The sequence below is a fragment of the Podarcis pityusensis genome, assembly GCF_964106645.2.
Source record: "Podarcis pityusensis genome assembly, chromosome: 2".
Lineage (NCBI taxonomy): Eukaryota > Metazoa > Chordata > Lepidosauria > Squamata > Lacertidae > Podarcis > Podarcis pityusensis.
The window spans coordinates 4953952-4966640 of record NC_138029.1 but is presented as its reverse complement, the minus strand read 5'-3'; the positions used below and the strand labels follow the sequence as shown (position 1 = coordinate 4966640).

Below are 12689 nucleotides of genomic sequence, written 5' to 3'. Positions count from 1 at the left end.
TAATCTAATCTGATGAATGTAACCTAAGGAAAAAATGATTTTAATTATCTTTTAAGTGTTTTAATACATATTTTAGCAATCTTTTATTCACAATTTCAAGGCTTTATTTTTATTTTTAGTAAGCTGCTTAGGTTTTAGTACAAACATGGTGTGTGTGTGTGTGTGTGTATGTGTGTGTGTGTGTGTGAAATTAATGGAATTCCCGGCAGCAGAATGACACACACTTCCCACCCCCACCCCCCAATATATATAATATAGCATTGCATACATACAAAACTGGCCTTAGGAGTTCAATATAATGCTCAAAATGACACATTTATAGAGAAGGGGTCACTGTTCACTCATTTTCAAAATATCAAGATCTTTTCCCTATGTTTTAAGTGGACAGTTAAATGTGTAAGAACACTAGCTAAAGTGACATCAAATAAGTATCGAATAAGCCATGATGCTGTACTCTTTGTTTTGTTTCTTTGTTTACTGTTGACTGTAAACAGCTGTTCTAATATACTAACTTTAGCAGTAGTAATGGCACATCCCTTCCACACCCACCCACCCAGTGACACTTGCAGCTCTGAGTAAGTGCAATGATGCATTTTTATTTATTCATTCATTTTATTTACTTATACCCCGCCTACCTCCCAAAGGAGCCCAGGGAGGCAAACACACAAGCAATAAAATAGTCAAGACATCTTAAATAATGTAGACAATGTTTTAGCCACTTGGAAGTAGGTGGCAAAAGAATATCAATTTTAAAAGGCAGCTCTCAGACCTTGTAAAAGTGAATACCTGTTTCTATTTTTCTGGGTAAGAATTCCATGCAAATTGATGCAAAAATGAGACACAACAGGCTTAAATAGGAACACATGTAAAAGTGGACTGATACAGAATTTGAGTGATCTGCCTGCCCCCTAGAAATTATAGAGTCAAAATTCAAATAGCAAGGATGACAGCATTCAACCACCTAACACTACACTCTATGGGCCCACTCTACATTCAGCAAACCACCACCGTGTGTGTTTGTAAAGATAAGACAGCAAGGCAACCTGAGCTCCTTGGAGGAAGGATAGGATTTTGTAAAAATGTGATTGATGGATAAGATCAGGGCTCTCACCAGAGCATGTCGAGTTAGACTCATCTTCATTATTCCCACAGTCATTGTCCCCATCACACAGCCAGCGGTTCGGGATGCAGCGGTTGTTCTCACACTTGAAACGGTCCGAGGGGCAGGTGTGCTGATCTGGAAGGTGGCAAAGGGTGGGTTCTAGCTTAGGACCTTAAAGTTCAAGACCATTCTTTTCCCCTACACACATTGCAATAATCTGAAACTGGGTAAGAATATCCCTCCTCCCTTACCAAAGTAATATACTTGAGATCAGAAACACAAAGCTATTTCTTCAGTCAAGGCAATGTGCATTCTTTGACAAACTCATCAAATTCAGCAACTCAAAACATTTGTTGTGAGATCTGAATAAATTGACTAATCCTCACACAATTTATTCTGTTTCCTAGAAAACTGTCTTATACCAGATCAGTTGTTCATCCCTGCCTCTCTCTCCAGAGTCTCGGCTATAGAAACGTGTTTCCTGTCACTTGCTACCTGATTCTGATAACTGGAGATGCCAGAGGTTGAATGGGGGACTTTCTGCATGCAAAGCAGCTACTCTCCCACTGAGCTGTGGTCCCTGAACCACTGTTTCACTGCCCACTGTTCCGTAGATTTAGTGATGACAAAAGGGAAGAGAGAGAAAGGCATGGAAACATTTCCAGACTTTCCTACGGAACCATACGAGCAAGCAACTTGCTTTTAAATGAACGCTCCCTCAGGAGGCAGTGGACTCCCCTTCCTTGGAGCTTTTCAAGCAGAGGTTGGATGGCCACCTATCATGGACGCTTTAGCTGAGATTCCTGTATTGCAGGGGGCTGGACTGGATGACCTTTGGGTCTCTTCCAACTCTACAGTTTTATGATGCTACATCTTACATCAGATAACCAATTATGTCCCTGCAACACTACCTCTTGTTTTAAATGCCCAGGGCCCTGGCAGTATTCAAAGGGCAGACAGGGGCAGGGCAGGAAGAGGAGCATGGAATACTGGCATGGATTACTTCAGGCTCCCGGGTCCCATCAGTTTTGTCTGTTTCTGTAGATGCAAAGCTAAATATGCAATCCCACACCTCAATTTCAAATCCCGATCCTTCATTTTCAGACTTCTCTATCAACTGAAAAAACACTTTGGATTGACCAACATCATGTGAGTTGAGCCAAGGCATGCCCGGTCTGTATACGCTGAGTGCAGACCTGCCCAGGGCATATGACCATCCTGACCCAAGAGAAAGCAGAACTGGTCAAGCCCCCTGGTGTTCCCAAGCAAATACGCACGGCAGAGCTCAGGTGCCTCATCGCTGTTGTCCAGGCAGTCGTTGTCACCATCACATTTCCAGCGCTCCTGTATACAGCGACTGTTCTTGCACGCAAACTCCCCATGCTGGCACTGAGGAGGTGGGATGTAGGATGGGTTGGCTAGACAGGGAAGAAAAAGAGGACAGTTTGATGTGGGAGAGTTTAAATGAGAGGCATTTTCCAAAGGGAAAAAGGGGGAAATGGTGTTTTGCCAAACTATATTTAGACTCTGCTTGAAGTTTCAATAAATAACTAAATAAACTACAGCTCCACAGTGCAATCATCAATATATAGTATTATCAACAAGACAGTGTTTATCTGGAGATGGTACCTGACACTTTAGTAGTGGAGAACTCAAAACACCTGCAAGTGACCATTGTATGCTAGACTGTCGCTGGGAAGGTGTTAATTACACAACTGTCTGGAATCTCAAAGTAAGCTGCTTTATATATGCTACCTTCCAGGATGCAGACAGGAACAATTCTAGGGAATGTTAAACTCTAGAAATCTCTTGTCTATCACACTTGCGTTCTGCATATTGTTACCTTGGCAGGTGACGTTATCTGGTGCCAAAATCTGGTCCTCTGCACAGGCACACCGCCTGTCTTTGGGGATGGCGAGGCAAAGGCTGCTGCAGCCTCCATTGTTTACCCGGCAGCTGTTGGAGCCAACTGCAAAAAGGATAGGGAATAAGAGAAGCTGAGCCACAGTTTCACAGGTAAGAACGCCTATGACATATGGAAGGAAGAAAAACCAAGAGAGACCAGCGGAAAATGTTTCAGTGGGAGGGAAATGGAAAGAATGGTGTTTATGTAGGGAGTTCACTCTTTAATTCTGTACTTTAATCAGGTTGCTCCTGGGACCTGTCTATCCCAGCACAACTCCTATTTCCCCACCCCAAATACAACTGCAATCACAGTTTTAGCTCTGGAGATTTTTGAGGTATCTGCATATATTTTTGAAACCTCCGACGCCAAGTTCTTTCTCTGAGTGCTTGTTCCTGTAGTCATCAATTTCAAGCTAGCTTTTCTCTAGCATTGTTTATCTTTTTTGTTGTTGTTCTGTAAGCCTTCTTCTTCCTTACTTCCTCTCACCTTAATCCCTATACCACGGTCCCTTTGAAGGTTCTCCCAGAAGCAAGAGAGCAGCTTATTCATGAGCAGAAGCCCATGTAGCCAGGAGGCGCTCTCCAAATAACCTATCCCCAAGGACAGGGTCAATTGCATGAGGACAGGGCCACAAAACTGGCACCCCAGGAGGAGGATACTAATTTTATGAGAAAGACCCATTTTATGGAAAAGGCCATTTGCACAGGTTCCATTTCCAGGCAGGTCATGCCCATGCACTGGCAGAACAATGAAAAGGAACCTCGGTGACTACAGAAGAGCAATAATAAGGCATGAAGAGTCCATTAAACTGAAGAAACTGTTTTTCCCCATCCGGGCTCCGGGATCTGCAGAAATGGGAGAACAGGAGCAACTAAACAGGTGACCACAAAAGGGAAGCAACAAAAATACCAGATACCAGAAGCCCTTTAAGCTCTTGGGAGGTTTGTTTGCCTCTCTTACACACTGCTAATTGTACCCAATTGCACAGAGGCTTCCAGAGCATATTGTGGCAATTAGTGTTTTGCGCGAGCGGGTTACGAAATAGCATCAGCAATGATTATGGTGGGCCCTCAGTTTCAGATGCTTCACAAACAGGACAGTAAAGAGCCAAAATCCCCAAACTGGCCCATCTGCTGCAACACTTTTAGGGCTGTTTTTGCTCAGACACTCCGTGTGGGATGCCAGGACCAAGGAGGCACCCTCGTGGCCAGGGAGGCGCAAAGGGAAGGTCCAGGTGGGGCACTGGTCCCATTCGGATATGTGATGCTGTCCCCAAGCAGGCGCTCATGTTGTTTTCAGAGGCTAGGCGTGGATCCTGGGACTTGTGTCCGAGTAGAAGCGCCTCGGATGGGGCGTTGGAGAGTGCAAAACGGAGCCACAACCCCCAGGGCATGCATTTTCCCTTGGGGAGCCTCCGCTGTGGGTGGGGAGGGTGCAGCGCTCCGCACATGCTCAGAGGCGCATTGCCGCGTTGGTGGACCCACAAGAGTTCCGAGCAGCTGCCTTCCTCCTCCAGCTTCAAGGCTGAGGCTTTACACACCCTCTGGCCAGACACTGCGTAGGGGCGGGGTGAGGGAGTGGGGCTAGCACATGGGGCAGCCCCTGGGGCCCTTTCAGAAAATGGCGGCATGATGGGGGCGCCGCTCTGCATGCGCTCAGAGAGCCAACGCCAAAACGCTTGCTCGGGCTGGAGTTTGGATCATCTTAATGCAAACTTTTACAAGTTGTTTGTATCACTGAAAGCTCTGTTATTGTGTTTTTCTTTTAAGACAAAATATGTTGTTTTTTCTAAACTAAAACCTCAGTACTCAGCTTAAATTGCCATGTTGGCACTTTGCGGATAAATAAGTGACGCTTATTATATCGGTCTATAAAATGTTTGCCATCACTGGCCTAGGTCAAAGTTCCTAATGTTGTACCCTTTCTAAGGACCAGCATCAACTTTTGAGCAGGTTTGATGGATCAAAATGGATAACAATGATGGAAAAGTTCATCAACGTGATACTTTGCAGCAGCTGGTTGGAACGCTGCTGAATCGTAGAGACAGCCATGTGAGACACTGACATTTTGGGTAATAAGAGCCTGGTGATAAGGTTAAGAAAACATCATAACCAACAAGATACTAGAAACCATAACAGTCTTGGACTGTTTTGAAGAAAACGCTGGAACTGCTGACAAAGCAGGAGACCTAATTAACACTTTGCCCTAACTAAGACTATGGACATCCATGATCTAAACCTTATGTCAGTGTGCCTATGTCGGTAAAATAAAATGGATGTACAGTGGTGCCTCGCAAGACGAAATTAATTCGTTCCGCGAGTTTTGTCGTCTTGCGATTTTGTTCGTCTTGCGAAGCACGGTGTCGGGAAAGTTTTGGAAAAGCTTCAAAAATCACCAAAGTCTTTAAAAACCTCAAAAAAGGCTACCACACCGCGTTCTATGAGTTGCTCCTCGAAGTCAAGTCACAACTGTATTAACGGTGTTAAGAAAAAGGAAACAAACTTGCAAGACGTTTCCGTCTTGCGAAGCAAGCCCATAGGGAAAATCGTCTTGCGAAGCAGCTCAAAAAACAAAAAACCCTTTCGTCTAGCGAGTTTTTTGTCTTGCGAGGCATTCGTCTTGCGAGGTACCACTGTAACAGATAAAAAATTCCAGTCCAGTTCCTGATGAATATAAGATATATTCAGAGACTCCTGCTCCTTCTTATCCAACTCTCCTTTACTCACTTTCACCCAGCTGAAGGCAGAGCATCCTTGACCACAGCACTGTCTGGCTAACTATGAACTTCAATTCAAAAGTCTAGGGAACTTTAAAATATTCAGTTCTTATAAAGAACTTAGAAATTCTTTTTGAACTCAAGAAGATTTATCAATTAATCAAATAGCTCTCCAAGTAGTGTGAATAATAAAACTGTAGATAAAACATAATTAAAATCCACAAATTGTAGCAAAATAATTATCATTAAAACACAAAATCAATAATTTTTTTGCTATCTATATAGGTAACTAAATTACCGTATTTTTTGCTCTATAAGACTCACTTTTCCCCTCCTAAAAAGTAAGGGGAAATGTGTGTGCGTCTTATGGAGCGAATGCAGGCTGCGCAGCTATCCCAGAAGCCAGAACAGCAAGAGGGATTGCTGCTTTCACTGCGCAGCGACCCTTCTTGCGGTTCTGGCTTCTGAGATTCAGAATATTTTTTTTCTTGTTTTCCTCCTCCAAAAACTAGGTGCGTCTTGTGGTCTGGTGCGTCTTATAGAGCGAAAAATATGGTATATGTCTGAGAAGGCTTACTGAAATAAAGACATTTACAGAAGGCATCTAAAGCAATCCAGCAAGCTGATAGCATGAATCTGAGTTGGGCAAGCTCATTGATCCCACAGAGATTCAAACACCCATCCTCATTTGAATCGCTCCGCACACCATTGTGCTGATTGCGACTCAGACAAAAGATGTATCTACAAACATGGCTTTTTGCAGTTGTAAGTAACCACAGCAATACTTTGCCATGCAAAACTGCACTTAGGTTCTGCCTTAGTGCCTGGAAAAATTAAAAGATCCTTTCTGTACCACAAGAAACCAGAGGGCAGATAATAAATGAAGCACCTGTGTGTGTGTCCCCTGCCTCGACTACCTGGGATCCTGATTCCCTACAGTGCCTTTCGTATTCCTGCACAGCCTACTTGAATAAGAAGCTGTCAGTGGCTGAGTTGCAAGAAATCAGCGCATCCTGTGCCTGTCCTGCCACGCACCTTGCTGCTGCTGAGCATCATACATGCGGATCTCAAAGATTGGCGGACGCTCATTGCGCAAAAGCTTAACGGCCTTGGACGTCTGGTCCAAGCGATAGATGATACCGCTCCGGTACTCTGTCCAGAAAAGGAAGTTGTCATAGTGGCACAGCCCAAAGGCATGGTTCAGTTCATTACCATCATACACAACCTGCATGAGGAGGGAAAAAGAGAGACAAAAATGGGCATTTCTAGATATGCTGTGATTCTTCTTAACTAACCACCCAAATACCACTCTAGTGATGCCTTTTTCGGACCTAAGATGCAGCACAGGCCAATAGCTGACTGCTAGAGCAACTGCAGAGGGACCCAGGTTCAATTCCAGAATTTTCAGTTAGGGTTAGACCCTTGCCCTTGAAATCCTGGAGAGTTGCTGCCAGATGATGTAGGGCGATAATGAGCTAGCAATACAGTGGTCTGACTCAGTGTAAAGCAACCTCCTGTGTTCCTGTGATAAATGCAATAATGTAAGACTTCCGGGTCAGCGCCATTGGTGAATGGCGGAGTTCCTCCAACTGGAGGAACGGGCTCCGTGGGAACTGGGTCTTCCCGCCGCGGCAAAGGTGGGGACCCGCTAGAAATCCCAGGCGGAGGAAGCCTGGGAACGTGGGGTTCGGCAGGGCACCAGAAGTGCCCCCCTACTCGCGGGGAATCCCATCTAGGGGCTCCGGAGCGAAGTGGGGTGAGAAGTGCGGTGCTACGAACTGACTGCTACTTTCACGGAGTGAAGCCGCACAGCCATTGCCAGAGAGCGCTGACTTTTTCCTGTGGACAATTGGACTTAAAACAAGTACCCGTGAGTAGAAACGGAAAATTGGATCAAGAAATTGTTTAATTTGGTATTGAAGCGGGAAGGTGCAAACAGGAAGTCCGCCTTCCGCTTTTTGTATATAGACTAAAGCAAAAAATTTGCAAGCTAAAGCCAGGAAGCTGTCAAAAAAGACTAAATTTCCTTCATTCAGAATCACTGAAACCCCCCTTGGAAGTAGGAGAAAAGGGGGGGGGACTCTGTTTAACCCTAGCAGGAGAGGGAGTGAAGAAGGATAAGTTTCCATCGTCTCTAACCTGGGAACGGGGTGTCAGAGACAGAAACTGTTGGAGAGGTTCATTGACTGTGAACGTAATATTTTGACAGATAGCTAATGAAGAGAACAAGTTGATTCTAATGTTGCCTTTTGCATTTTAAAGAAACAAAATACCTGAAAAACATCTGAAATATCTGAAAAATGAAAGTAACTTTCCTTTGTCTTAAAAAACAAAATAATGGATACAAATAGATTGTCTCCTCTAGAGGGTGCTTGCTAAATTGTTGCTGTAGTATATTTGAGACCCAACATCTGTGAGATTAAGACCGTGGGAACAGTTTTTTCTGACCTTGAACAAAGATGAGCTGGAAGGAAGACTGGGTGCTTGCTTTATGCAAAACAAATGTTTTGCTGGAACAGATGCATGAGAAGATGGACTTGATGAATGAGAAAATGGATTTGACTGTTGTGGTTAATAACTGTGGACAAACAGGGAACATTGATACAAAATCATTCAGGAACCAACCTATGAATCTGTACTGACTGGGCAAGTGCAGATGACAATGGAGGAGGATGCGGCTGCACCTCAAATAGTACAAATGGAGAGACCCGAGGCCCTACAGGAGCATAAGCCGCTGTTATTGAAGATTGAAGTTGGAGTGGGCCAAGGGGAGTCTGGAGATGAGGAGGTTCCTAGCTTTGGAGAGATCTTGAAATTTGATTTTAAATACATTTTGGATTATATCGAGGACTGTGGGGAGTGGGACTGTGGGGAATGGGCGAGCTGGATGAAGGGTGATGGAGACAATTTTGGGCTGGAATCCCCCAGAGACCTACCCCTCAATGAGAAAGGAAAGAAACTAAGACAGAGACCAACAAAAGACAAGGAAAAGGGCAAGCACAAACAAGATGAAGAAGAATTGCAGAAGGGACATGGAAGAGATTAAGGGCCTCGGACATAAGGCTTCCAGGTTGATGGACTAGATGGAATGGACAGTAAGGACTGACACGACCCGAGACCAGGAAGAAGAGACACTGGATGATGATTGGAAGAGAATTTATAATGGGAATTTCTTATTTTAGAATCAGCTTAATGAATATTAGGGGAAATGTGGGAATGAAACTATACGACTCTAGCAGAAATGATATCAGGAGCTATGTATATTTGAAAACTAAGATTTAAGTCTTAAGGTACTTAGGGGTAAGATAAGGTTAAATAAATTAAGGTAATTTGAATAACAGAATATGGGGAAAGATGGAAAGGACTTGTTGAGTTAACTATTAGGTTAAATTGTTAAAATAAATTTTATATAAAAAAATTGAGAAAGATGGAAACAATTTGCTGAAATAATTACTAAACTAGAATACAAAAAGGGAGGTGTGAGGAGGTCAATGAAACAAGCAAATGGAAATTATGGATATGCAATTTGGGATTTGTGTTTCCCCTCCCCCCTTTTTTTCTTCTTTTTTACTTTCTTTTGCTGTATTGTAGTATTGGTTTTTATATTTTGTGCTTTTCTTTTTTCTTTTTTTTCTTTTTTGTATTGTAGTGTTGTTTTTTGTTTTTTATTTTTCTTGTAATCCTGAAATTATCAATAAATATTATTTTTTTAAAAAAAAAGATAAATGCAATAATGTAAATAAATATAATGTTGTATTCAGTGAGTTCTACTCAGAACGGACCCACTGAAATTAATGAACCTATTTTCATCGTGTCCACTGATTTCAGCAAATGGAATTCCATGCTGCACTATTACAAACATTGTACTTTCATCATGCGGAAATTGCTGCTCACCAGCATTCAAGTTGCAAACTGAAGTAGCTGGTAAGCAGATGTTTTCGTCTCTGCAAGGGCAAACACCATGAATGTTTTGCAGTGATTATGGCAGCTGCACTAGAGTTACACACAACCTATTGGATGGTACCTGAGATGTTACAGGGAGGTGTGTCATAAGTCCCTCCCTCCCAAAGAACCACTCTGAATGCCCCAAGTCTTCAAAATACTATAAATCTGGATCTCCCCACTATAGGGACCCCACCACCTTTCCTTCCACTGAGAGGCTATACCCTCATCCTTAAAGCACACACCTCCAGCAATTAAAATTTTACACTCCTCCCATCCTCCCACACTTTCAGGGGTGTGCCTTTTGCTAGATATGCTACAGCTGTTAAAGCATTCAGAGGAATATGTATTACTCTCCATATGGGTTCAAGCCCAGAGATAGAGAAAGGGAACAAATACAGCTTACAAACAACTCAGAGACACAAGGCAAACAGGTGCCTGAGCCTTGCATGAAATCACTGGGCAGAGAAGAGAGGGAGCAGGTGTAGGTAACTGAAGAAAAGGGCAGGAATATGCCCCAGTGTGAGAGGCAGAGGCAGAGCTGATACTGACCTTGCGTTCTGTGCCATCCAGCGTAACCATCTCAATCCGGTCATAAAATGCATCCACCCAGTACAGCACCTTAGCCGGAATATCAAGGCTCAGTCCATTGGGCCACAGGACAGTTTTGGAGGTGATGAAGACGGTGCGGTGGGTGCCATCCATCCAAGCCTTTTCTATCTTTCCCCTCTTGCTATCTTTTGGGTCTTCCTCCCAGTCAGTCCAGTACATCCACCTTATGTATCAAAAACAAAAATAGAGGAGAAAAGAAAAACCAATTATGCTTAAGTTCTGCATCCTTTGTTTCTCCATTTTCTTCTTTTCTTTTTAACACATTAAACATAAATTGCATTCTATAATATATTAAAAGAGAGAGAGAGAGACTATAACCCCACAGTGTACTGCATTCCTTTTCACAAAGTCTCATCTACATTTAGCTGCAAAACCACCCAGCAAACCAGGCTACACTTTTGGCACAGAGGTTCCCAACTGGGGCAGGGGCACACAGTTATCCAAAGGGGTCTGTAAAGAAGTTATCTAACCTGCCCAGCTATCACCCACTTGTTTAAAGGAGAGGGGAGATTGCTTCTTTGCAGCACTTTACAGCTTTAAAACAGCTGTCTTCAAGCATTTGACAAAGGTGTCTTTTACAGCAGCCTTCTCCCCCTCCTTTAAGCAGGTGGGCAGGTGGTGTCAGGGGCTGGGAGACACGCCCTCTGCCCACCTGCTCACTCTGAAGTTTAAAGGAGAAGGGACAAGATGCTGCTTCAAATAACTCTTTTGCAAATGGCTTTAAGACAGCCCCCCTCCCATTTATGCCAACTAGTGCAGCAGAAGTGGCAGCTGAGAGGACAAGTACAGAGGCAAAGTTCAAGAGCAGAAGTTCTCTATTAGAAGATGCTGAGTGACAGGGTTCTCCTCTCCCCTCCCTTCCTCAGGAACATGTTCTCTTTAAATACCTACTTGGGCCCTGCACATCTCACTTATTCATATTAACCAAGCAGAGCATGGCTAATTCAATCCTCGCCAGATACATTGCGCTGTACTGTCTTGGAAAAGCATTGCACGAACAGATACAGACACATGCAAGCTTGAAAGGTCAGGTGGCACAGCAATTGGCTCTTCTGAATGACCAGCATCGAGACTTGGAAATACTTGGAAATTAAGATTATTGAACCCTGTCTGATGAGCTGAGCAGGTGGGGTGGAGGAAAGGGAGTGATGGAGAATAATCACAGCGCGCGCACACACACACACACACACACACACACTATTGATAACAGTGATAGGGACAAGGAAGAAACAGCTCATCTGATGGAATTAAAGTTTATTCCCCCCTCTTTGCCTTTCCCCACCCACCCACTGTGCTTCCTGACTCAAGAGAGAGAGCTTGTGAGTGTGTACACATTGCAATTCCACTCCCTGCTGGGCCTGTCTGAGCAGCTCCTAAGAGCAGGATGTGGCCTTTTAATCCCCCAGGGACTGGCAGCCCTAGAGACACCAGTGCGAAAACAGAATGAACTCTTGAGCTGAAGTCTTTGGGGAGTCGATGCAGCAGGAAACGAACCAAAACAATTCCCTCCTGGTGAGTGAAAACTCTCTGGCCCGTATCACATGCAAGAGGCTCAGTGAACTGCACAAACATGTGAGTGACACTATTTGGAACGTAGGGCTACAGCTCCGGACAAATCCAGGCCTAGCATAATCTAGTCAAAAACAGGCCGCGACTGCCAGGAATTCCTTTATGCAAGACACTGAAGAAGTTGCAGTCAGCAGGCAAAGAAAGGTTTGCTATTGGGGCTGAAGGTATATACTGTTATGAGTTTGCGGGTGCTAGACACCCTAAACTCCTGGATTCAGTAAATGTTAGAATTTAATCAATGCTTGGAGTGTTAAAACCAGATGTCAGACACTAGATTAAGCAAGTATTAGAATATAAGCCAGGTAAGCTTCTCGTGTCCGGAAATCGCCTGGGAGATGAGCCCTTAAGAAAGACAAGACAGGGAGCAGCCCCTCCTCCAGCTCTGAGTTAGTTAGAAAGACAAAGGCCAGAGTTTGAAGTAGAGTAGTGTTTAGGGTTGGGCTTTCAATGTTGACCATGATGTGAGCTAGGAGAAAAAAGGTTGCAGTCTAGTAATGGTGGAAGTCTGTAAAATGCAGCAAGCTAGATGCAGCAAGATGGTCAGAGTCATGGCTGATGACTGTTTGAATCCAGGGCTGCAGCTATGGGAGAAGCAAGACCCTCTTTGTTTATGAATGCTGTGAACCCTTCCATCATAGGTGCAGGTTGTAGATATGTATAAATAAACCATATACTGTGGAACCTTAATTGTTGAACGCTTCAAAAGTCGAATGTTTTGGCTTTCGAACAACGACAACCTGGAAGTGAATGCTTCCATTTTCGAATGTGCCTCGGAAGTTGAATGTCTTCTGAGGTGTGTTTCTCCATTTTATCCATTGCAATTACCAACTGGCAATTGTGCC

General features: G+C 43.9%; 1 protein-coding gene across 1 annotated transcript in view; it reads right to left on the bottom strand.

Moving 5' to 3' along the window:
• Positions 1 to 12689, bottom strand: part of LRP1 (LDL receptor related protein 1) — a 321217-nt gene that overhangs the window by 114029 nt on the left and 194499 nt on the right. The window contains 5 exon segments of the mRNA XM_080996568.1: positions 1112 to 1237; positions 2380 to 2520; positions 2946 to 3071; positions 6760 to 6949; positions 10219 to 10441. Of these exon segments, the coding sequence (XP_080852694.1) occupies positions 1112 to 1237; positions 2380 to 2520; positions 2946 to 3071; positions 6760 to 6949; positions 10219 to 10441 (806 nt within the window).